A 26,884-nucleotide genomic window follows, 5' to 3' on the forward strand; every position below is an offset into this window, starting at 1 on the left:
TGCCTATCATACAATTAGCACATATTATATTATTTCTATGCAACTAATTGATATACAATCACTTTTAAATCTGCATCCAAGTTTTCAGTAAGTTTCCGTAAATAGAGTACAAACAACAATAAGATTATATTTACATTTGTTGTTGTTATGAGATAAGATACGATATAGGTTCTAGAGTTCCTGACATCTCGGCCCGACATCTATTGGAGAGACTTCGAAAAGTCAAAAATAACATGGCCTTTGTAAGTCTAAAATAATATCGGCCTTTATCAATGTGCTAACATATAATGCACAGTCTTTATATGTTTCCAGTGTTACGGTGTGCGTACTGTTTGAATTAGTTTAGTAACCCGTTCACAGTGTCCGTTTAAAACTTGTAAGCTTTCGAAATGTGTTCTGTCAAATTCGCCGTAATTTACTTAGATAATTTATGACCAGCCAGACTTATTAAACAAATATGTTATTTAATTGTTTTAAAATACCCAGAGTATGAGTTATAAGTGCTAAGTCATGGGTGCGAAACCGAGTACAGCGAACGGCACGCAGAGCCCAAGAACGCGGGCCTTCTCCAGCAGCAGTAGCTCCGAAGTCGTGACGGCCCCCGGTTTTCGCTTTATGCGATCTTTGGGCATGGACATGTCCAGCGACAGACAGAGGGCCCGTTCATTATCCAGCGTGCCGGATCTGCACACTAGTCACGAAACGATTGCCATACCGGCCGCCGGGGCCAGTTTTGACGTTTCCACAGGTGCCAGCCCCGAAACGGACAGCAGTTCAACCGAAGAACCCGGCACCGTGATCGCATCAAATGCAGCTAATATTGCCCTGGGGCGCGTCTACGCCGCCCATTCCTTGCCGTCGCATATATGGTCTTTGAATGGTGAGTTATTGCGAATATTGACGCGCCCGTCTTTGCGTTTCAACGATTCGTTTTGTTGCGATTACTATCTTATCGTGGGAACGGCTGTCTTGTTTGCACACAATATTTATACGCAATTTGTGTTTTAAGAATGTACGCCTAAAGTTTTTGAACTGTTTGAGGTTAGGACGAACTTAACAACTTTCTTGCAACTCTTAAGCACTTCAGACAACTTTTAAAGTAATTCTTTGGAACTTTTTACAATCAGCTTTCAACAAAGACTATATTGTAAAGAGAAAAGAAGTTAAAATTTACAGCGAAATTGTATGTTTTTCCGCTGTTTAACAATCATAAAAACATTGGTTCTTTATATTTTACTATTGAGAAGAAAATTGGCTTTTAGTTTAAAAACGAAATATTTTTTGTACCCTGTAAATAATAAATTTATAAAAGTCTTCAGTTAAGACTGTAAGAAATATTTAATGACACGTGAAAAATAATTCATGAAAAATAAAAAAATAACATCTGAACTACACATAAATTATATTGAACAAAACAAAGAATGATTTAAATATTAGAAAGAAAACTCAGAAATATATTGATAATTTTAATTTAAAAAATTATTGAGATTTTCAAAAGTACTTGGATATCATATTGAGTAAAACAAAGAATAAAAAGTAATTGATAAACAGTAACAGAAAATAGAATATAGTATAGATGTAAATTAAATGTAATAATCACTTTTATAATTACTGTGATCTTCAATTTTCTTGAACTTGAAATTTTATAATGTAACTCTTTAAATCTAAAAATTATTTAAATCAATTTATCAACTCCTTTGCAACTTACAAGCACTCCAGAAATAGTTGTTAACTTGCTTTAGATAACTTTTAAAGTAATTCTATGGAAATTTTTACAATTAATTTTCAATAAAGAATACATTGTCAAAATTTACATCGATATTTTAATTTTTCTATTGTTTTAACAACAAAAACTTTGAATCATCGTATTTTACGACTTGGAGAAAATTGTATTGTATTTTAAAAACTTTTTGAAACCTGTAGATAATATATTTGTAAATGAGTTAAACGCTACTATTGTTAAAATTTAAGACTTTTGGAAATATTTAATAAAAAGTGGAAAATAATTCCTGAAAAATAATATCTACTTGAAATTTTTTACTACTACATATAAATTATATTCAAGAAAATAAGCAAGAGAAAAAAATATGTAAATAAACAAAAAAACTGGAAAACATTGATAATCTTAAAATTTTATTTTAAAAAATTGTTGAGACTTTCAAAAGTCCTTAGATATCATATTGAGTTAAGCAAAAAATTAAAAACATTTGATAAACTGTAACAAAAAATATATATTTTAGTATAGAACAAAAAATATAAATTTGTAGATATTTATCTAAAATGAATTATCATAATAACACGCCAATTATAATCTTTAATTACTTTGCTCTTGAATTTAAATAATTATCGAAAAACTTATTATTTTTTACATTATCCAAGAACTGTAAAAGGTGGAAGGTAATTTCTGAAAAATAAAAATATCTACTTGAAATGAAAAAAATATCTAAACTACGTATAATTATTTTTTATTTGTTTTTTCCAGAAAAATTTTGACAGTCACCAATTTTAATGCTGGAAAGTTCATTTTTAGTATATATTCTAACTAAAGACCTTTACAATTGTTAAAATTATCTAAAATACATATAAATTATATTAATTAGAGAAAAACATTTACCTTTACAAAGAAGGAGACTTTCAAGTAATAACATTAATCTTTATTTTCATTTTTACATTGAATAGGAAAGATGCAAATAATTTTAAAATTATGTAAACTACAAATAAATTATATTGAACAAAAAAATTAAAAGCATTTAGCAAACCTGTACAAAGAAAGAGACTTTTAGATAATAACAGGTTACAAACTAATCTTAGTATTTTATTTTTACATTCAACTCTGAGTCGGGAAGTAATTTTAAATTAGAAATTTGATTTGAAGATTTATAAACTATAATCTGTAATAAAATTTAAAATCTTAATTAAAAAAATATATTTATATTTAGCAAAAAAGAGACTTAGATAATAATAATATATTGATATATATTATTAAAATTTAATTTTTATATTTACATTCAATATTAAAAATAGGAAAGAAGCAAATAATTTTAAATTATAAAATTGAAAAAGTAGGAAAAAAAGAATATTCTACAAATAATCTTTGTACAATATTCACAATATACTTATATCGAATAAATAGGCAAATTGTTCATATGTATTACATTTTCTTCTACGCATTTAATCTTGTATTTATTAGTTTAAAGAATTACTCACATTTAGATGATAACAGATTAAAAGGTAATCTTTATCTATTTTAATCTGTATCGATTTCTAGGGATAGAAAAGACGCATATAATAACTTTTACGGCACAGAAATCGATTAAATTATGTGATTAAAACATACTTTATGTATACCTAATATGTATACAAAGCTAATTTTATGATAATTAATTTAAAACCTTATTAATAATTCAAAGTTATTAAATTTTAATATTTGAACCATTGTTATGAAACTTTACTAAACCAGAATAGGAAATTTGAATCAGAAACTAGTCTTTAATTAGTTGGTCCTTTGAATTTGCTAATTAATTTTTTGTGACAATACATTCGAAATATACATAAAATTGGTCGGTATAGTTTCTCACAAACAGAGAAACAAATATGGATTTTTCTCAAGTTTTGTCGCTAACCGGCGCGGCGCCATCCTTTTTTTATAGCCCATGTGGTATGAATCTTAACTGAATTTGACCCTGTGTCTTGTATATGTCACGAGTTTTCCTGAGAATGGGAGAAATACACGGATTACTTTTTATTAAAACAAAAACCATTCTGGTTTGTGTTTTATTTATTACTACACAAAAAATTATAACATTATATTTTCAAAAGATATTTATAGTTGGTTTCCGAAAATAACTTCTTCTTTTAGTTGTTTATGTCAGTACACGCAGCAAGTAAGTGATGCAGGATGGAAATTGGTCACAATCCAACAGGTAAGTTACATTGCTGCTGTTCGATCAGGGTATTGATATTGAGAAAAGTCAATCGATTAGTATGATCCGCCGTTACATCAAATCATGCTGGCAATGTCTAATAAATGTTACGGATAAATAAAATCTGATTTTGTTGAAGGTGAAAATAAAAATGTAACAAAACAATCATATTTGAATGCAATCATAAAGTTGAGGTAAAGGTTAGCAAGGTCCCTGTCGATGTCAAGGTTGAAATAAAGATCGATAGAATTACTTCCGAAGTTTGTTGTCAACGACTCCCGATAAACAGTTATTGTTGCTATAGGCAAATGAATTTGTCAATTCATCGGCGCATGCAGAAAGAAAATAGTTCACTTTGATGTACGTGACACTCCAGTACAATATAATCATCAAGTCCAAAAACGATTATGTCCTGGACTCTGCTCGTACAATTAACCATAAAAAAATTTCAAATTGGAAATAAATAGTACTAGGAACGAAAATCGTTTTAATACAGCATTAGAATTTAGTACTATGATATGGGGGTTGTAGTAGGTTCGTGTGTTCCAGATGAGGAGGCCGATACCAATAATCGATTTCATCACGTTGTTTATGGTAATTTATCGTTAACTTGCGTGTACAAAAAATCCAATTTGCACAAAATTTTATGATCCTACTTTGTGTGTTCCATGGATTAAGACTTGTAACCAATGAAATAATATGTTGTTTGTTTTCAAAAAATGTCTCGTCTCTGAATGCATAAAATGTCTTTTGTTGTGTTCGTATTTAAAGCACATATATCTATGTAATAAGAAATTAAAAACACATTAAAAATATATATTTATCTCCACTTAATTAGTTATTAATTATTATTTATTGTTAATACGTGAGAATACATGTTTATTCAAAAGTCACATCATTATCATAAAATAAGCACCGTTTGTTGTTTGACATAAAAATATTTATACATAATCATTTAAACAATAAATTTGATTTTGTATATGAACTTTTGAAACTACATTTTGCATCGATTTATTTCATAAAATATTACTACATCTGATATTTTAAAATTATAAGTTTTAGAAATGTCAGCTTGTAATTGATATTGAATAGTTAATGATTTTTAAGTATTAGCTAAGTCATTTAAAATTTGTAATGATGGATAGCAATTTAATTTTCGAATATATTTTAATAAAACTGTTTTTTATAGGTATAAAATGCCCAGTCTGCAGCAAATTTGTAATTCCTGATGATATTGAATGTCACCTAGTAATGTGCCTAACCAAACCACGGCTTTCCTACAACGGTACGTATGTTTATAAAATAATTCAACACGTGTTTTCTTATTTACAGTTTATTTAACGTTTGTGGTGGAAAAAGTTGATTTGTTAGTTTATTTAAAGCTATTTGAAATATTATTCGAATTCTATTCATCAGTTTTCCAATCTCATTTGTTAGACTCGAATAATAGATTATATTATGAAAAATTGAGTTTTGCTATTAAATGTGATAATATGCATCTCTGCAGTAAAATTATTCGATGTTACACAAAATTAGAAATACATTTTTTATAAAAAACAATCGATTCTGTATTATTTATTATTGTATAGTAAATTATGAGAGTGCATGACTAATGTTAGTATTATGTCGAGCTATTTTCATATACACATAATCAAAAATGACGTTATCGTCATGTGAATCGTGACATTTTTTTATATATTTTTAACAGAAATTAATTAAATCTGGGAATCTAATCTAAGAGAGAAAAATTATATAATATTATTTATTTTATTATTATTTATTTTTAATTTAATCGTTTATTTTAAATTTTTTAGGCTTAATCATTTTAGAATAACAATTTTACTCTTAATTTTAATTGTTTAATAATTTTATTATTATTTTTAATTGAAATGGTTATTTTTATTTTTAAAAGCTTAATATTTCAAATTTTTTAATCTTAAATTAACAAGTTTACTTTTTTTAAAATTGTTTTCATTTTAAAAATTTCAAATAATTTTTTTTTATAAATTTAAATAATAAAAATTTAAGAGGTTAGGTTTTTAGTTTTTTAAGTTATTTTTAGAATTTTTTAAAATGTAATTGGTTATTTTTTATTTTTTAACATTATAAATTTAAGGCAAATATAACAGACTAATAAAGTCATATGGAAGCCTTAATAAATTAAATAATTTCTTTTTCATATTTCTATATGCCCACAAATTTTTGAATGACTTTGTTATATTTTCGCTTACACATTGTAGCAAAATCAAGTAATTATGATGTTATTAAATAATGTAATTTCCACTTTCCACTAGTGAACTGTTGAACTATTATCTGTATTATTTAGTTTTTGATAAAGTTCAATTTAATAGTATGTATTTTTATTGCAGAAGACGTTTTGACTGATGATAAGGGAGAATGTGTAATTTGTTTAGAAGAACTAAGTCAAGGTGATATTATTGCTCGCCTACCTTGCCTATGCATATACCACAAAACGTAAGTAGGAAGCAACAGTTTTAAATATCAACTACCAAATATTATACCTACCTCATCTGATTTTATTGTTTTATTTTGTTACAGGTGTATAGATCAATGGTTTGAAATAAATAGATCTTGTCCTGAACATCCTGGGGACTAGCATAATTGTTTAAATTTAAATTTGTACATATGTATATATTGATGATTATAAGAACTTATAATACCGAAACATGTAAATCTATAGGGAATAAATTTACGTATGTAGTTATTTTTCCCAATATTAAAACATTTTTCAAATTATCTGCGATGGGTTTGAGTTTATTTAATTTGTTACAATAAGGATGCACTGGATAATAGAGAAAAAATTAATCTAAGTTTACACATATCAATAATTTTACTTTTGTCTGATGCCTTTTAAAATATCCAACATTCAACAAAAACATTATACAATATTTTTATGTTTGCATATACAATTTGAAATAATATAATCATTAGAAAGAATTTGTTTTACTAAAGAAATATTTTTGATACTTTCATATATAATATTTTAAATTCATTGAAAATTGCTTTTGGCTATAGAATCAAGATTTAGGGTATCCTTTTTCAATTGTTTAAACTACACCCATGTTTTATTTGTCGTCTAAAGAATTTATTATAAATGTCAGAATTTATTGTTGTATACTTAATGATATAAAAGTTATGTGAAAAAATGAAACCAACCAAAGACATTTTGTTAATGTGATTAAATATAAGGTGCTAATTGCAAATTACCGTAAAAATAATATAAGTTGTTACCTATGTTTTGTCAGATAATAGTTTTTATTGACAATTAGAACATGATTATAAGTAGATTGTTTTTCTATGTTATTTTTATATCCTCTATCTAGAACTTCTTAATTTATAGAAGTGCCATAATTTGATTATAACTATAAGGTGTAGTATTGTAGTTAATAAATACAATTTTCAAATAGTGTTTTATTAAATATGCATATGTTGCTTAAAGTTGTAACGTAATCGTTCCTTCGTAAATACTTACCAATTATTTTTAGAAATAAAAATATCAGATATGGTTTATATGACAAATATCCTTTATTGCAACTAGTTACAAATGTATATAAAATATAAATTTACTAAGGTCACATTATCCTTAATGCTAAATCATAAATACATGCACGCCTTCTCTACAAAAGACAAATCTTAAACCAAAAATTGACCAATCACTTTAAATATACAGCCACCATCCAATATATAATTCCCAAGAATGAGACTCCATGCTTTAATTTTTGGCAAATTATAACAACTACATACTTTGATGCCTAATCCATCATGCAGTGTGTTCCACTTAATAATAATGAACATTTTAAAGATTAAAGTAGTATAAATATGTTTGAGATTTAATTAAATTTTGAATCACATACTCAATTTGCTAAACAACAATGGTAAAATAAGTGTCTGGTTCTTTTTAGCGGCAATCTTATACAAATACTAATGTAATACTATTTTGGAAAAATAAGCACATATTTCTTTCATTTGTATGTTACTATTTTAAATACATATGCTTTAGTAAACTAAATATTAATGTTTACATGTTTTCATACTAAAGTAGGTACTAATGCCTTAAGTCATAATGTTAAATGTGAGGGCATTTTATTAATTCATATCACAATGTGTAGTTTAACTACTGCAGCATTGAAATTTTACTTCAAAAGTGACTAGAGGGATAAAATCCTGATTTTTATTTGGCTTAACAACATTAGATACAAATACTTTTTTTTATAAATATAATGAAAGAACAGTCACGGTATAGTCACATCAAAAGGTCAGTCTTCTTTGAACTTTAAAAGGCACAGACTAAAAATATTCATTATATTAATTTAGAATTTTTGGTCTCTTACAGGTATAGTATCTAATGTTAATTATTTGTAACAATGAATAATTAATATTGTTTTGAATATCATACAGTTCAAACTATTATGCTAATAAATATTTATCAAGACCTCAACAATAATATTTTAGATTCATTTTTTGTGTTGTGTATTTTAAACACTGTCATATCCATTGTTAGAAAACACGAAGATCTCAACAAAATGAACAATATGAATACCATTTTTACATTTTTCTGATATTACATTACTGCATCATTCAGTTAAACCAGTGAATGCAATAAGCTACACACATTTTACAGGGTTTCCCATTTTCGTTGTTAATTAAGTCTTATTTAAGCATTGAGCATCAGTTACTTTTCATGTTGGTCTGAAGATTAGTTTCAAATAAGCTAAAAAATATCAATTTGATCAGACTGATTGAGAGTTATTAATAAACGTGTTAAACTTAAGATAAATTTATATTTGTTCGCGACACTAATAAAATATAAACAATATAAAACCATAAAAAAGTAACCAACATTTAAGTAATTAATTATTCAAATAGTTTTCAATAGTATAAAATGCCCCCTCATTACATAGTATTTCATAAATTAGGTATATACATTTTGTGTTTGTACAGAACATAGTTACAGCCATACATAGTACAAATATAAAATAATAAAATTTGGTGTACTTGTTTTTGTGCCTCAGCTACAAATTTTGGTTGGACTGTTCAGATCTTGCAAATAGCAATATAGAATACCTGCCTGGGCCATTACATCTACTGTCCCAGCCGCCAGTAAATCTTTTTGTTTTAAGTCTTGTTTCATCGCCGGCCTTAATAACGTGGGACCGAATACTGTCGCCAAATTATGCAATGACATTTTGTTCTCGCTTTCATGTTGATGAATCCTGTAAAAAATTATGAATTAATTATTTGCCCATTAACAAATCCAAAATATAAACTTACTTGATAAGATGATCTAAAATGTAATTGATTGTAGCATGATTTTGAGGTGGTAGTTGTTTGAAACATGCTTTGAGTAAATCAGTTCTTCTCTTTAAGTTTCCATTGCTTTGGTTGAATGCTTCAAGAAGTTGTGGATACAATTGGTCTGTGAAAAGTGCTTCTGGCAATTCTCGAAGGTACAATTTTAAAATGCCTGTAACTGAATGGATGTCTACCTCCTTAAGCAATTGTTCTGCCTCATACGAATCTGCAATTGGAATTATTAACAAATTGTAGAAATTACTTATTGAAAACCAAGACTTACTTGTTTCAAATGATTTCTTCAATTTTGATATATCGGTCGCAGATCCGGAAACTCGGTAGATTCCAATTTCTGACATACCTCGTCGCTCAACTTCCCTAATACAGGCGGTAATGATAAACGGAATATCTCGTTTCTGTCTCCTATAAATATTAATTTGTAAAACTGGATTAATGATATGCACACGCTGACATACCTGCAAACCACTTGAATCTTCTCACCAAACAAAGAACCAACTTTACCAGCCGGTACTCTCCGGAGACTGACTTCGCACGGACTAAATTTCAAACCAATTCTCAAATAACATCCGTTTATAAACAGCGATTTGTCTTTGAGTTCCTTCTCGCTTAACCAGCTCCTGCTTAACTTTTGCGTGTGTTTACCAAACAGAGTCGCATTTTCGCCGTCTCTGTAAATTAATATCCGTAAATTTTCGCAGCCTTCCAGGTCAATGATGAAGTTTTCGTTCCAGATTGGTGATGTCGATTTGAACACGGTTTTAGTGCGGGCCTTTTGGAAGAAGTGTCCATAAAAATCGACTTCAGCACACACATACAAATCTGTAAAGCAAATGGACGTACAATAAATAATCTATCAAATAAAATAATTTTTTTTATATTCTCTACATTAGATAGAGGTGGTCAAAATTTGGGAGCATGAAAAGCACGTCTAATAATGAAGGATACCTGAATATATCACCTATTTTAGAAGCATCTTGTATATATTGACATTCAATCTACTACATTTTAAAAACTTATAATTATGACCAGTAATATATCTCCAAAAATTTACCGGAAGGGAATTCGACTCCTCTCAGATCATAGATGTGAAGATTTAAATCGCCAACCAAAAGACTTTCGTCCTGCGCATTCCGCAGCAGGTATGAGCCCATGTTTGTCTTCAGATACGTCCGGCATGCGGTGATCCACGTCTGCAATTCGAACATGGTGAAATGCTTATCGTGTGTGGGTGGTTGCCCAGTACGTTGCAGTGTTTGTATTGCTTCGATCCACTGCGTCCTTTCGAAATCCGAAGACAGGAAGAACATGTACGGTTTATTATTCTGTTTGTTTCTGATGCGGAACACCAGATTGGGCGACACCAACACCAACTGGCTTTCTAATTCAAGCAGTCTTTTGCGGTACTTGTCGTGTCCACGAGATATTCTCGATTTCTAAAAATTAATTTTTAATTAGTTTTGTAATATATTATTTTATTGCCTTACCTTTTCTTCTGCCTGTTTCTCCTCGTTCCGTAACTGATCTCTAACATTTGATGCCTGAGACTTTAAAGTAACTATTTGAGATGCGGCAGTTTCATATGAATTGGCAGTCGTCTCATCTAAAATCATTATGTCCTCTACGGGAATAAACCATTTTAATTCAAAAGTATATTTTTGGCCGGATGCAGACTAAAACAGATTATTAAAGCACCTTATTATATTGAGTAATAGGTTAACATACCTTATATTTTGCACAAGCAATTACGTCATTAAATAAAAACAAATGTCTCAATTTCCTTGAGTTATCAGCGAACTCGACTATAAATGAATTTTTTACCAATCTTCTTTGTGCTCTGTCGCTTGTCTGAAAAAACAATACACGTAAACACAATTTAAAACCCATCAAATATTTAATACCTTAAACATCATTTTCGTTTGAATCATATTAAATTGATCCAGAAATGCTTGGGTATTCACCAACGCCTCATTGAGGCTGTTGTAATCAGGATGTGTTTTAGGAATGCATTTAATTAGATCATGTAAAACCAAACCGTTCGTTTGCATTCTGGCCACTGGCCTGTGTAAAAGATTTTCAAGTGTAATAGGTTGTTCAGATAATTGTTTGCATGTGATATTTTTGCTTATTCCGGAAAACTGACTGTTTGCTTCACTACATTTGGTAACAGTGTCCAATGCTTGGCCGTAGTTGCTAAGAAAAGCTCCGTACAAATCTAAGTGCGCAGCCTATACAAAATGAGAGTTATTAGTAATTAATATGTAATGTCAACTATTTAATATTACCATATTTTTGAACACGACGCCAATGCGGGTGTCCCACTTCTTACTGTGTTTAACAAGAGCGTCTAAGAAATTTTTATGCAACTCATACAGTTCTGGAATCTTATAAAAAATCGTTTCCAGCTCCTTTTGAGTTGCAATAGGTTGGGATGTGGTAAGAGTTGCCTTTATTGCTTTCATGTACTGAAAATAAAACATTTAATTTGATTATTCTTATAAAAAACATTTCAGTTCATAATACTTCAAAAATACCTATACTTACTGTTAATAAAACATTCAACCATTCGACGTAGTTGGTTTCACTGTCGATAATGTTATGAATAATGGACTTGTACATTGATAATTTTTCAGCCTCTTTGATATCTAATTCCTGGAAATAAAAATCAACATAAATTGTACAGAAATATTAAAAAATTAAATTATTAAATATGATATTTACTTACAGTACTAAACTTCCTCTTGGTTGATGGAGTCATGGACTCCAATGATCCAGAACTTGCATAAGATATGTTGTCAGCATTATTATGTCTAAATTCAGTTGGCTCATCATGCTCATCCTCACTGCTACTGTGACTGTTGCCATTTTTCTTTGTAGACCTATTATTTGAGCGAAATTAAAATACAAGCTATGTATTTCTTTTACTGAGTTACTTACTGTATAAAATATTCGATATTAACATAATTTGAAGTTCCAGGCGATTGAGGCTCCTGCAATGTTTGAGTCGATTCTCGTTTGGAACCCAAGGGCAGAGTACTGGAGGTACTGAACACGTTTTCGATGCTGGAATGATTACCTAAAAGTATAAATTATAGTAATGATTAAATCCCGACTACAATTAAATCTCACTCCTAATAACAGTTTCTTCATCTTCCGGAGCAACCATATCGTAATACGGTTCGTCAATGTTCAATAGCTCTGAAGATGATGAGATCGAGTCGCTGTTACTGGATCTTGTCTTTTCTTTAGTCAGATTTTTTAATGATTCAGGTCTGGCTGGTAACCTAAATGACAATAAAAATTAATAAATTGTCGGAAATTTTATTATTTAATACACTTACTTGGGTGGTAGCTTGGCAGGTGAAGCTGCCGGTTGCTTTACGTCGTTGACCTCTATGACGGTCACGAATGGTTCGGGGTCGGGTTCCGGTGCAGCTGCATCTGCCTTTTCGACATACGACGAATTGAGCTGACTGGAAATCTCGTTCACGCACATGTTTGCGGAGAACACCTCGGTGTCCTCCTTGTTTGCCGGAGTGGTTGGAGGCGTTGCTGTCACTTCGGTCTGGTGAGAAAGTTACAAAATCAAATAACAAATACGAGTAAAGAGAACACTTTTAAACGTTAATTTGTCACTTTTTCAAATCAAATAAATTAAATTTTTAAAATTTAAAATTTCAACTGAAGTATTGGGCATATACTTCTGAATTGACTACTAGAGACCCGTACACACAGTCGGAGACAATGAAATAGTCATTGGAAATGTGCACCTATAAACAATCATGATATTTTTTGGATTATTTAAAATAATTACACTATATTCTTGATACAATTATTTATTTTGTACTAAAATCAAAATAATTTCTATTTAAATTAAATCTGTGGTTGGATTCAGAAATATATATTTATTAAATAATTTGAACATAACTTAAGGAAAATTGTTAATATTTTGTTTGTTATAACCGCAAACCGCAAACGGTGAGATAGATTTAAAAAGATTTCGGATCGTTTCAAATTAAATTCGATGACTTTTCAATTAATAACCATAATTGTTTTAATCGAGACTTCATGTCGTTCAACAAGTTTTAGGATTTAGCTCCAGATATTAGGCTGGTCAATCGGGAAACATCATTTTTTTTTATTCAATTTTGAACAACTTTGGCGCATGTTTCGGGTCATTACATCTATGATGGTATCTCAATAAATCAATACTTTCCTGTAATGGTACTATTCCAAACCAAGAAAATTGTGGAGGATAATATATTTTTGTGCAAAACTTTAATCTTGTTCAAATATTCTTTTTTATACTAAGAGTTTCTATACTGGAATACATATTTGCTAGTTTTGTTCATTCACTTAACGTTTCATTGCTTTACTATACACACTGATAATGTATGACTCAATTAATTCATTTGTTATTCGTCTTTTAGACAAGAAAGGATTTCGTTTATTGATTCTTCTAATTTGTCTGTCTATAAAAGAAGTTGATTTTTGTTATTATAATAATAATTATACAATTTTTGAAATGAGTGTGTTGATTCATATTTGTGAATAACATTATAACCATTTTTCACCTTAAATTTTTAGCAATATTCATACATTGATTTTTCATGTTAATGAATTAAAGAATAAAGTCATTCTATTAAGAATATTGTTAAATACTGCCACAAAATGTGAATATATTTGAATGTGCTATCTATTTCTTTGTTCAACCAAATCAAACTAATATGTGCGTTTAAACTAATGTCTCCGTTTGTTTCAAGATCTGTGACAAAAAAAGCAAAAAAAAAAACTTTACAATATTGAAATATATAATTTATATACTTACTGGACAAATTTTTAATTAAATCATTTTATGAAATAAAATGTTTAAATTTAAATTTTTTGATATTTCTCTGCCTACGACTATATAATTCTAATATATCATAAATAGATTTTTATATATTTCAATTATGCATTAATGTAAGCCCCTAATCTAATGAATAATGAATATAATTGGATTTTTCTTTTGGAAAAAGTAGGATTTTCTAAATTAATTTAAACAATTTATCGAAGTATTTGAAAAATTAGGTGGAAACTTTTTGCAAGGTACAAAACTATATAAAAAATTGTTGAACCATTGCAAATAGTGTGCATAGGATGTGCAATATGACGTATAAACCAGACTAAACATATCAGACAACCGCAAATAATTTTTATATTAGCATAGCTATGACAGTTTCGAAAAAATATATTTACATTTATACAACCTGTTGGATGTAAAGTGTAGTATCTAAATAGTGTTGATTACTAGCAAACTGATTATTTAAACAATATAAAATATTGTAAAGAAATATGTTACTTAATAATAATAATATAATCATCAATATTTCATATAATTTTCTTCTTGATGGAGTAGACCTTCCAATATTTACGTGTGTATTGGACATATTAATAATATCATATATCAAGAGATATCCAATTAGTCGAAAGATACACATTCCAAATTAACATTACATATAAAGTTGAGATAATATTTTCAAGTGTGACTAATAGTTAGGTTTATACTCATTTATTTGAATTTAAACTGTGACATTTCTACTTATATATGTAAAGGACTGAAATCCATATAATCACCAGTTATCTAGACTATGAATGTACAAACACTTTCTATTTAATATCTTTTAACGTCTATCAGACAATTTTCTATTGATAATTCTATGAAGATATTTCTTAGTACAACATCCAACAGTGGTGAAACCTTTATGGAAAGTTGAATAGAAAATTGTACATTGGTTGCTTTATAAATACTAAAACATATTACCCAACTTGATAATATCAAAAGTAATCAAATAAGAGTTTGAACTATTACACATTAGTTTAATACAACTAATAAAAATGTAAAAATATTTTGGAATAATATCTAAAAATATGTTAATATGTACAAATAGGTTCAAATAATTCATTTATATCTTAATTTAAGTTTGTAAAATTTGTATAAACTACACACCTAATTGACAAATTATATATTACAGGAAAAATATTTACCTTAGATAAGTTATCAGAGGTGACATCAGTGGAGTCATCTATCACTTCCTTTGCAACTTTTTTCTTATGCAGCTCAACATCATTCAACAATCTTTCCAAATATTCAACGTAAAATTCCTCTTTTTCAAGCTCCTCACGCAATAAGTTAACTTTTTGTTTATGTTTCGCCAGGTTCGCCCTGACATCTTCCTCCCATGCTCCTGGAAGAGGACTTTCCGGAAACCGTTGTAGCCACACTTGTTGGAAATCACAAAACACACTCATTTTGACTTATTTATAATGATATATCTCAATGTAGAATGTCCATCGTGTTTCTCGGATTAAAAAACTATAATAAACATTTTTACAACAGCCACTTTCACTGACAGAATATTTGACGGATAACCATAAACAAAGAGAACTAGATGTTTATGACATACAGTGTTGCCAATCAGTGTCATATTCACTGATACGATATGGATTTATTCGGAAAACTGATTAAAAATATGACAAAACAAGTTATAAAACACGTAATTATGACAAAATTTCAAGTTATATTTTATTTTATAATAAAGAATTTTAAATTTCATAATACAGAACACAGAATAGGAAACAACCAGGATAAAATATCCCGTCAATTCCCTTTATATTGATTAATAAACAGAAACAAAAACTTCATTGTCTTAGCCTTACAATGATAAAATGTAGATATGGATGCTGATAGACTTAGTTTATAATGCCGTACCTTTTTGGTGTCTATTGGTACTACTCGATCTGAAAAATATGTCTGCGCAAAAATGTTGAAAGAAGGATAACCTATGTTATCCTTCGGGGCAAGAGGTTACCGAATGTAACTAATCACCTTTAAATGTCCTTTCCCCTGAGTATTGCATTAAGTTAATTAAAAGAAAAATTTCCAGATATCTCAATTTGAAACCATGTCTCAAAACGTTTTGGTCATAGGTATATGCGGAGTAACATGTGGAGGGAAGACAACAATATCAAATAAACTGAACAAAATATTGCCCTTTAGTACGATAGTTTCGCAGGACGATTACTTCCTTGATGTTGATGATCCTAGACACACCTGGATAGAAAGCTTGAACCACATAAATTTTGATATTCTTAGTAGCCTGGATATGGATAGAATGAATTTGGATGTTGAAAATTTACTTAAAGGGAAAACAGTAGTAAAAGCTCAGGGGGTGAAATCCAATTTGAATATAACACTGGATTCAGATTTGTACAAGATGACTTACAATAAATTAAAGGAAACAAACACAGAGATTGTCATAATAGAAGGTTTCTCAATCTTCAATTTTAAACCATTGTTAGATAAGTTTAGTTTGAAATATTACTGTTTACTAACAAAAGAAGAATGCTTGAAACGAAGAAGTCAAAGAGTGTATGATCCACCTGATTGTCCCGGATATTTTGAAGAATGTGTTTGGCCAGAGCATTTATCTCAGCTCAAGGAAGTTAGAGAACAAATAAAAGATGTGACTTACTTTGATGAACATACAGAAGATCCTTGTGCATACATTTTACAGGATATTTTAAATTATTTGCATTTATAGATCGGTATTGTATGAAAAATTCCATGTTTAAATCTCTGTAGGAAGAATTTGCACAAATGTAGAAAGTTTAAATGTATAAATGTAGAATATTTTATAAATAGTTTTTGTATATAGCACAATGGATATTTTGTACAAAAAATAATAAGAATAAGAATAAAAAATATTTATTATCAAAAAATATATTTAGTTTTATTCCTACAATAACTATTTTCTTTATAAAATCAATTTAATTTTCAATTTCAAGGATGTATTTCAGTACTGAAACCATATCAAAAAAGAATATTGACATAAGTTTTAAATTAAGACAAAAATATATTATCTTACAGTATTTTAGTGAAGCATACTTTGTGGAGAATCAAAAGTTTAATAGAATAGGATGAGATGGTGAACGATACTTTCGTCGTGCCCCAAGTAAAAGTTTAAACTCTAAACATATCATAAAAATAAAAATGTGTGCTATTGCTCCAACATTTATTTTACTTAAAAATTATTTTGATGAAGGGGTAAAATGAAATAATAGTGGAATATAGTGTAATTATTTAAAAAAAATACATATAAAATATCTTGATTGCATCTAAATTAGATGTGTACTTTTTTTGGTCACTACTGTATATATGATTTTTAAAAATTTTACGGAGAATATTCTTCAATAAGATTAACAATTTTTCTTAAAAAATTAACTATTTTTTGTCATTATTCAAATTATATTTTTTTGATAGGAATTATGGTTCTTTGCTATTTTAATCAAATATCAAAGGACAATAATATTGGTAGGTATTAAGGGAAAAACATTTTTATAAAAAGAAAGGTCAATTTTTTATTATTTATATTTTATGTAATCAAAGATACACTGATTTAAACCATCCTTCTGAGAAGTTCGTTAATTTTGTCTTCCCTGTTACCAAAGTCACCACCTTCTACATAGTGGTTGGTCTTCTTGCGCCATCCACCAGTTGGGGTGTTGAGCTAAAATTGAAAATAAACATATTTACCAATCTAGCAGCAGATTAAGACATTTATTATAGTCTAATGTATAAGAATAAACAAAATTAAATTTATTGTCATCCAATTTGTAACATTTTTACTTTAATTGAAAAAAATAACTTACCTTGAAGGGCCAGAGGAAGTTTGAAACTTGTTTGAAGTTAGGTCCAACAGTGAAAATTTCGTGGATTACATCTTCAACACAGATTACATCAGATTTTCCCAATCTGTTTTCAATGATATCATTGCTACTGATTGGAATACGCTGTCCATTAACTTTAGCAAATCCTCTCTTGTAGATGAGCTCTCTGACAGACTTGAGGTTAGGGTAACCCCATGTAATGTATGGCTCACAAATTCTCAACATGTTGATGGTGGCCTTGTTGAGTTTTACAAATACTCCATTGTTAATTTGCAAGAGCCTGAAGAGCTTGAGTACTTTACGTACTTTAGGGGCTACTTTGTTGATACTACAAAGAAAAACAATGTAAGTTAAAATATAAACTTACAATGTAACAAAAAAATGTTTGTAAACATTTCAATTGTATGCTTCCTTTACAATGTTAATGTTAAAATCACAACAAAAACATGAACAAAAAGCAAATTTCTCTTGGACATCATGGAAAGTAATTTGGCAGAAAAGCCAAATTACAATGGTTATGTCCTAAATAACATGACAATAGTGAAACAGTACTCACCCCTTAATACGGATAACAAAGGCCAATTTTGCTTCTGGGGGCACATAGAAGTTACCCAGTGTTTTAGCTTGACGGAACAGCCTGATTTCATCACGTTCCTTCAATCTGTATTCTTTTACATATTGTTCGGCACGTTTGAAAATATCCTTACGTTTCTTGATTTGTTCAGCCTTTTTCTTGATGTCAGATTGAATACGCTTTTGACGGGACTGCTCACGTCTTTTGCGGTGCTTAAGGACTGATTCCGGTACGGCGGGCAGTCCCTTGACCGTCTTCTCTTTTTTCTGGACCCTAAAAATAAAAATTGTATTAGAAACATTATTGTTACAGCAATTTTAGAATTTGGTTCGTCTATGTCAAACATAAACACGTTGTACTCTCGTAATTATGGCAGAAGTATAAGTTTGTAACGTAAAATAAGATGCCTAATTTTATTCACGGACTACTAGATTAAAATATTTAATGATAAAAATTATTTTAATTAAAAGAAAACACCCGATGATTGAAGATTTTTATAAAATCGGGAAACTTACGTCGGCGCCATTATCAGTTTTGGAAAGAAGGAACTTGTCGGTCTACCAACACACTACGATGAATTCATGGGTCACGTGACTATTTTTCTTCAGGGCTACCAACATGAAAAATTAAAAATTTAAAATTAACGAATTGAATTTTTATATTTACAAATTAATATTGATTAAATTAAATACAAATAAAGTTTTTCTCATAAATTTATAATATTCCGTAATGTAAAGATATTTTTACGAGCCAATTACTATGTTGTTGCGTACTCGTATGAAGTAGATTTCTTTTATACCTACATAATATAACCTATTTTCCATGCACATAACCAAACATTGACAATTTTAAAATGTGTTTATTTTGTATATCTTCAACACGTGTTTAATGTTAAAACTGTGTGATTTTTTATTTTCAGGTTTTTAATTGTGAATTGAAAACATGTCATTATCCACTGGTAAAATAATACAAAAAAGAATATATTTCTATTTGTTAATATGACTATTTTGTAGAACTTTTAAATTTTTTGGACGACACGGGAGAACCACTTAAAAAGAGGATTAAAATTGCTGATAATGCCTTAAATTCTTCTGATTTACCTCTGCAACACAAAGAAGTTATTCTATTAACATGGGCCTTAAAAAATAATAAAGTAGATACCATAAATTTGGTTATAAATTGGTTGAAATCAGAGCATTTCAAATATCTTAATCGAAATGATCTTTGTTATGACAATATTGAGGAAATAATACAGGTAAAATAAGAATATATTATTTACATAATCATCTAATGAAAATATTTCTAGTTAATATTGAAGGCTTTAAAAAGGTCTGATGAAAAGACCAACATTTTGGAATTAGCAACATTATTATTAGAAATACAGATATTTGAACAGTATTTTAAATCCAATTTAGAAACTTACTGTCATTATATTGTAGCAATTATAAAAAAAATTAAGTGCCCAGATCAATTTTGTAAGTTTATAAAAAGCAAATTTGTTTTTCCAAAGACAATTACATCTGAAAGAACTTTTTATTCACATTTTTTATCTATATGTTTGCCAAGATTGGTCCATTTCTCTCATAAATCCCAAAATGAGACACAAATATTTCAAGCTGTTTCTGAAGTTGTTCAGCATGTAAGTATGAATGATACATTACATTACATTTTATTTTTTAATAATATTTAATTTTAGTGTATTTTTTACCGGAATTTTAAAAACTTTGAAGCCTATGTTAACAAATTTTTCAATATTGACAGAACAGAAGAGACTGAGATACCAAAAGCATTATTTAAACATCTTGTAACTAATAGTGATACTGAGGAAATTAGTACTTTATTTAAGTTGGTGTTTCATGCACTTTTTACTGCCTACAATGACTTTGATATTATTTATAAGTCATTAATATTATTGTGTGAGATGATTGGTTTTGACTGCAAAAGTTTATATGAGTTAAAGAAAGTTTCAAAACTGCACTTAACAGAGATAAGTCCAAATAATACATTTAATGTATTTTTGGCAATGTTGGAAGTATTAAATGAAAACAAAACTAATGTGGATCATGTGATAAATGATGTTAAATTTACAGCATTTATTCAAAAAATAATATTAGCGATAATGAATGCATCTCCTCCTACAGAAACTATTTATAAAATTTTACAGAAAGCCATATCACTTGACCCCTTAATTGTTGAAGCCAATATTCAGTCTATCATTGAGTATTCTTTATTGGCAGACAATTCTGAACATAATAGAACATATGCGAAATTTTTTATCACTGTGTTTGAAATTTATGAAAAATTGCACAGAATTCCAAATTTTATTTCTAAACTAATTCCCACTGTCAAAGCAGTTCTGGAAGGTACACACTTTATAAAGGAGGAACTCAACTTTAGAGGAGATAAAGAAGTGTGCAAGTTGAATGTTAGCAACCTTAAAGTTGATGAAATATTTCCTATAGATGTGACTGAATATTTTGGAACATGTGTTACAACTTTAGCAAGTTGGCAAATAATAAATCTGTTTAAAACATTACTATTTCATCTGAATTCTGCTGTGGAAGAATTACAGAATAATACTGAACCAGGTAAGGTAAGTACCACCATCCTTATTTCAATTATTATTCATAATTATTACAGATGCAAATTTTGTGTTGTATATGGAAATATTGAGTAAACTTATTGGGAGTGTATTGAGCAGTGTCAGAATAGCCGAACATACCACTTCACAGAATGTTGTTGATAAGTTTGTTACCAGTTTAAATGACATGAAAACTACCTTGAAACATTTTGGGAAGACATTATTAAACAGAGAGCATGTAAGTCAATTTTTCTAGAGAATATGCAGTTTATTAATTTTTATTTTCTATTTCCAGAATGAAATTCTTGTTAGAGCATTCCTCTATATTTCCTACTATTGGGCAGAAATACATATAATTATTAATTACTATTCTCCCAGTGAAAATATTATAATGAACAAACCAGAGGATACTAATTATACAGCCTGTAATATCACCTATTTACACACATACTTAAATATAAAACAGTGGTGCCATTTAAGTGAACGTATTACCAATTTCGGCGACAAACCATGCAAAGAGTTAATGGTAATATCCCTATATGATTATATTTATTAGCAATAATTTAATTGTATTTTTTTAGCAAAAACTTTTTATACAAAGGTTAAAAGCATATAGTATATTTGAAGAATCTCTTAATGATAGTATTGTTCAGAATATAGCAAACAATTTAGAAGATTCAGTTAATGACAATTGGAAGGGTGTTGTATTGAATCAATTTGCAATAGAAGTTCTACTGCCCAAATTTAGTGCAGACTGTTTGCTTAATCTTTCAGAAAATATATTGAATCAATATGATTCTTTAAATAAAATGCAGAAAGAATGCATAATGGAAAGTCTGCTACTAATAAAATCTATAAATTATGTGATTGTCAAAAGGATGAATAAGTCATTAAAACAAAAAAAGCAGGAGGTTCAACCCTTAAGCTGTAAGGTAACTAGTTTCCTCATTTAATATCATAACTGAGCATAATAAATATTATGTTTTAGATATTTTCTAAAGTTAATGGTAACTCATTTTTGAAAGGCTCTGATTCTTCACTAGTGGAACTTGCAAAAACTGAATATAATTCAGTAGAAGACTCTGATAGCAAACAAAGCTATAGAATAAATGAAGATAAAACCTTAATGATTATCAGTTCCTTAAAACAATTTTCTTTAATAAGTTGTTCAGAAAACATACTTAAATTTTATTTGATATATTTTTTTGCTGTTCACAAAGATGTTGCTGAATATCAGCTTTTAAAAGAGAATATTGAGACAATTATAATAGGTATATATTGTTTATTAATTAGTATATGTAAATTGCAACAAATAATACTTTCAGGTTTACTCCAACACGTTAAATTTGGTATTTTAACTTTATTTGACCCTAGAAGTGTATGTATTTACATTATAGAAAATTTTGATAGATTTGAAACTGTTTTTGAACTGTTGATTGATAATTCTGTTAAATACATGAAACAATTTAGCGAATGTGTTTCGTCATTGATAACGAATATGGAAACCCCAAACTATTTGAAAAGCGCGATGATTTATCTAAATTGTTTCTATAAGGTAATTTTATTACAATATTAAATAATATAAATGTATTTATGTATATGTTTGCAGTTAAAGAAAGTTAAGCTTCCTAATGAAATTCGAAATTTAACAAATGAATTAAAAACAAATATATGCAACACAATGTTAAAAATTGTGTTAAAGAAAGGTGTCGATTCCGAAAGACTAGAACCCTGTGGACATGTTTTAAAACACATATTATCGTTAAATGAGACAAACGATGAGCATAAGCAATTATTGACTAAATTGCCGGTGATAACAGAATATGCTTTCGATAATTCTACTAAATCTGCTATTAAGGGATCTCTATTATTGTTCGCAACAATATTAAACAACAAAAGTAAATTGGACTGTGTAGATGACGACTTTATAATGAAGGCAAGTTCAAGGAAAATTAACGTCTGACTGACATTTCCTTATTTTGAATTTATTTCAGGTTTGGAATTGGTTAAAGCAATTAGATGTTTCCTTGGAACAATATGATGAATATTCTCAACTCATTTCTTTGGAATTTAGTTTAATTTCAAACGAAAAATTTTCAGAAGTCACAAATGGTTTTCTCAATATTACTGTATGTTTTATATATTCAGAGATTGGTTATTTAATAAAATTTTATATATATTTTAGTTGGGAAGTCTGAACGCTTCTGATGATAATCTGCTAATTAAACAATTAAAGGGTTGGGAAGGTATTGTTGGTTGTAACTTCAATCAGTTAAAAATAGGAATTTGGCAAGAAACTTTAGAGTCATTACTCCAGGCTCAATTAGAGGTATTAAAAGTAAAGAAAACCAATATTCCTATTTGTCATGCTATTGTGGAGTTTTGTAACACATTAGTGAAAAGTAATCAGGTAAAGTTTGCGAATGTTTAGTACTATATTCCATCTTATTTTGTATTATTTTATAGTTACTCTTAACACAGCCAATGATCGATATGCTGCTCTTATTACCGTCAATTTTAAGTTCCAACACAAATGAGAATTTCTTTGAGTCATATGAAATGACGATAATGATTTTGGAGTCGCTTATTAAATTCCGCAAACCATTGATGATGGACAGATTACCAGCATATCTTCAACATTATGGACTATTAATGGGAAATCTTTGCTCCATGAGTAATTCAGACAAAAATGATAGTGACGAAACAATTAAAAAATTAGCGGACTGTGCCCACTTATTGGAAAAATTAACAAAGGTTTTAGTAGACAATAAAAAAGATATGACTCGTATGGCTATGTATTTGATTGCGGACATTCTCATGCAGTATGAAACTATTACTTTATATGTTCATGTTAAGGTATGTCAAGAGATAAATTGTATAGATAATATTTCACACATTTTATGTTCTAGGTGCATCTGAATAACTGTGTCTATAGCTTGATATCTTTGTGTGACCAACACGCGATTTCTTTCTTAATGAGAGTATTATCAAGTGCATCCACCGAATTATTCAAAATTATGTATGATCATTACAAGAAATATTATAAATTTTCAGGGAAAGTGTAAATAAATATGTACATATTAAGTTTAGTTTTTACGTTTAATAAAAGTTTAATGAAAAGTTTTATTGTTATCATTTTACCTATTTAAACAAAAATACTGAAGGTGAGAACAAGGTTAACATATTAATTAAACTAAAAATTAAATCTAGGATATTTTTTCTTATGGTTCGTACGTAAATGACAAGTTGTACATGAAAAAAGGATATGTAATTAAAAACTAAAATGTATTATGTGCATGAGATCTTCTCACAATTAAAATTAATACCACAGACACGTGAGTGTCTGTTAGTGAATATTTTTGAAGGAAAATTATAAGAAATTATATTGTAATTAAGTAATTTTTATTGTTAAAAATGAGCAAATATTTAAAGTGAAAATAAATAATAAAACTGTTTTTAAACTTACGTTGCTGAAATTATTTATTCTTTCAATTAGTTATTACTAATGAAAATGTTTATAACCATTTAAATAACGTATGCATATTAAGTGTTAAATCTTGCGTTTTGATTATACTACTTTAAATTTGTTAGATTGCTTTTAAATTGAATTTAGTATCTAATTAACAATAAAGTGTGAAGTAATTTTGAATATTTACAATACAATTTTTAACAAGAATCTGATTATTTGGTGATAATTCACAAGAAACAAGAAACTTTAATAATTTGTAAAAATTAAATATGTAAGATAACGAAAATAATAATTAACGTGAAATATCAATGTCTAAATATTGATGATTTCGCTAAAAACTTATTACGCTTCTTAAATATAGTTTACAATGCTTATTAACAAATATGAACAATATTCAAAATAAATATAATATAAAATATTAAAACTATTCTTTAATGTTGTGTATAAATTATTTAAGAAATATATAATTTTCAAAAGTGTGTTATTTCTGTGACGAGCCACTTTTCGCTTCTTTTTATTTAAAATTTAGTAATTATTTTGATTTAAGTACAAAATGAATAATGGAAGATGGAATATATCGCAAGTTTTTAAATATAATATAAAATATTTAGTGTATATAATTATTTGAATGAATCATAAATATATTTTAAATAATTAAGCAATGCAGAAACAATCTGAACATCATCAATAAGTATGCGTCATAATTAACGGTCTGCTTAATCATGCAAAACACGTGATTTTAGTGACGTATTAATATTTAACGTAATAAAATTTTAATCATATTGTAAAACAATTATTAAAAGATCTCTTTTGGCACATTTTTGAATGTTAATTTTTAAAATAGTAATATAACGGAAAATTGTTTATGTTACATTGAAATAAATGTTAACTAATGAAATATTTTGTTTTTGTTCTAATGATGAGTCAAATTTGTCGACACTTCAAAAGAGAATTTCGATAATATTGGTTTATTTATGACACAAATTACGTAGGTGTAACAAACTCAGGGTCATTAGTATTTACAATGAAAAAGTAATTATTCTAGAAGAACCAGAATGTGTACAACACGGTTCAGTATGCGTCACAGTCACCTGCGCGAATGAAATAAACGAACACATGTAGTTTTGGTTTGGGCTACAAATTATTTCAGGCATGTTGTTTTGTGTTGTTGAAAATTAAAATATTTGTATCATATGAATCATACATATTATTTTAAATATTAGGTATTTCTTTGCATAACTAAATCTAAATTTAAAATGTCCCTACTGATAACTTTGAATAGAACAAGATATAGACCTAGAATAAATTGTCAAACTGACTAAATTTTGCCATAAAGTTACATTCATTTTATGTGAGACTTTTCATTTCCTTTAAGTTCAAAACAAATTTAAGATAATTCATTAATACTGTACTCCTTGCACCTCTTGACAATAAAATAGTTTTCCCAAAATTAATTTGTAACATTTCTAAACATTATTATTCTTATTAGGAGGTGGAGTTTTTTACAACCTCACTGTATACTTATTTCATACATCTTTTAAAGTATTTAGAGTACGCTGAACGTCAGACAACGGCATGTTTGTTTTTCGATTTATAATTTTACCGAAACTAGTGTCCAGAGTGAATGGCAAGCCCAAACGGATCATTAAAACAATCAATTACACATCTAACTGTACTAAAGTTGTTTCGATTGGATGAAAAATGGTTGGTGGTTGACGCGATAATATTTTTAATATTAGGCTAATCGATAATTTATTAGAATACAAACATTTCAACAATCGTAGAATAATTAACATTGTAAAAAAGGAGAGGAATATTACTTAAAGGCAAATCATTTAATATTATAAATGGAAACCAAAAAATTTATCGTTATTTAGGTTCTCCTAAAGAATTATAAGAGAAAGTTTCCACAATTTCGGTGTAAATCAGTGTCAGATGATCGTTCTTGCTACTGTATTTTATTGATTTTATCCTGTAATAAAGACGTTAATTTACTTTTTACCAGCGACGGTTTATTATACCTCATGAAATTTGAATATTGCCATCATGATTACCGTGGGAGGCAACGCATAATCAATTAATAAATGTATATTTAGCAGACCGTAATCCAAATTAATATAAAAATTTTTTATTTTTAAATAATATTTTAAATGCCTACCTATATAAAACTAATTTAATTTTATTTGTACAATCAGTGTGGCCCGCTTAGATTAATTAATTAATTTTATCTAAAAGGTAAGCCTCAACAGGATGTTGGTGTATATCATACATTACTATATTATCTGAATTTGAATATA

General features: G+C 28.3%; 5 protein-coding genes across 5 annotated transcripts; 3 read left to right on the plus strand and 2 right to left on the minus strand.

The window, feature by feature from the left end:
• Positions 1-201: 201 nt before the first annotated feature.
• On the plus strand, positions 202-7,348 carry LOC109596749 (E3 ubiquitin-protein ligase ZNRF1). Its single transcript, XM_020012329.2, has 4 exons — positions 202-880; positions 5,113-5,208; positions 6,293-6,398; positions 6,483-7,348. The coding sequence occupies exons 1-4, from the start codon at positions 511-513 to the stop codon at positions 6,538-6,540; spliced, it is 630 nt and encodes a 209-aa protein (XP_019867888.2). The 5' UTR covers positions 202-510; the 3' UTR covers positions 6,541-7,348.
• Positions 7,349-7,445: 97 nt separating this feature from the next.
• LOC109596782 (active breakpoint cluster region-related protein) lies at positions 7,446-15,672 on the minus strand. The gene is made up of 15 exons (XM_020012363.2): positions 15,282-15,672; positions 12,596-12,819; positions 12,384-12,538; positions 12,192-12,330; positions 11,980-12,133; positions 11,799-11,906; positions 11,540-11,719; positions 11,156-11,482; positions 10,980-11,102; positions 10,742-10,927; positions 10,309-10,690; positions 9,713-10,076; positions 9,520-9,659; positions 9,216-9,462; positions 7,446-9,157 (listed from the first exon to the last, which is right to left on the minus strand). The coding sequence occupies exons 1-15, from the start codon at positions 15,543-15,545 to the stop codon at positions 8,953-8,955; spliced, it is 3,198 nt and encodes a 1,065-aa protein (XP_019867922.1). The 5' UTR covers positions 15,546-15,672; the 3' UTR covers positions 7,446-8,952.
• A 179-nt stretch (positions 15,673-15,851) lies between these two features.
• On the plus strand, positions 15,852-17,011 carry LOC109596760 (nicotinamide riboside kinase 1). The gene has a single exon (XM_020012339.2). The coding sequence runs from the start codon at positions 16,199-16,201 to the stop codon at positions 16,835-16,837; it is 639 nt and encodes a 212-aa protein (XP_019867898.1). The 5' UTR covers positions 15,852-16,198; the 3' UTR covers positions 16,838-17,011.
• Positions 17,012-17,646: 635 nt separating this feature from the next.
• Positions 17,647-19,150, minus strand: LOC109596744 (60S ribosomal protein L7). Its single transcript, XM_020012324.2, has 4 exons — positions 19,053-19,150; positions 18,520-18,810; positions 17,946-18,291; positions 17,647-17,803 (listed from the first exon to the last, which is right to left on the minus strand). The coding sequence occupies exons 1-4, from the start codon at positions 19,061-19,063 to the stop codon at positions 17,693-17,695; spliced, it is 759 nt and encodes a 252-aa protein (XP_019867883.1). The 5' UTR covers positions 19,064-19,150; the 3' UTR covers positions 17,647-17,692.
• Positions 19,151-19,376: 226 nt separating this feature from the next.
• Positions 19,377-24,238, plus strand: LOC109596738 (uncharacterized). The gene is made up of 14 exons (XM_020012318.2): positions 19,377-19,495; positions 19,551-19,792; positions 19,844-20,176; positions 20,234-21,125; positions 21,178-21,356; positions 21,414-21,644; positions 21,700-22,050; positions 22,107-22,389; positions 22,444-22,673; positions 22,728-23,054; positions 23,113-23,247; positions 23,304-23,528; positions 23,585-23,974; positions 24,028-24,238. Exons 1-14 carry the CDS (start codon positions 19,480-19,482, stop codon positions 24,181-24,183), a joined length of 3,990 nt encoding a protein of 1,329 aa, XP_019867877.2. The 5' UTR covers positions 19,377-19,479; the 3' UTR covers positions 24,184-24,238.
• Positions 24,239-26,884: the final 2,646 nt, after the last annotated feature.

Source organism: Aethina tumida, chromosome 2, assembly GCF_024364675.1.
Source record: "Aethina tumida isolate Nest 87 chromosome 2, icAetTumi1.1, whole genome shotgun sequence".
NCBI lineage: Eukaryota > Metazoa > Arthropoda > Insecta > Coleoptera > Nitidulidae > Aethina > Aethina tumida.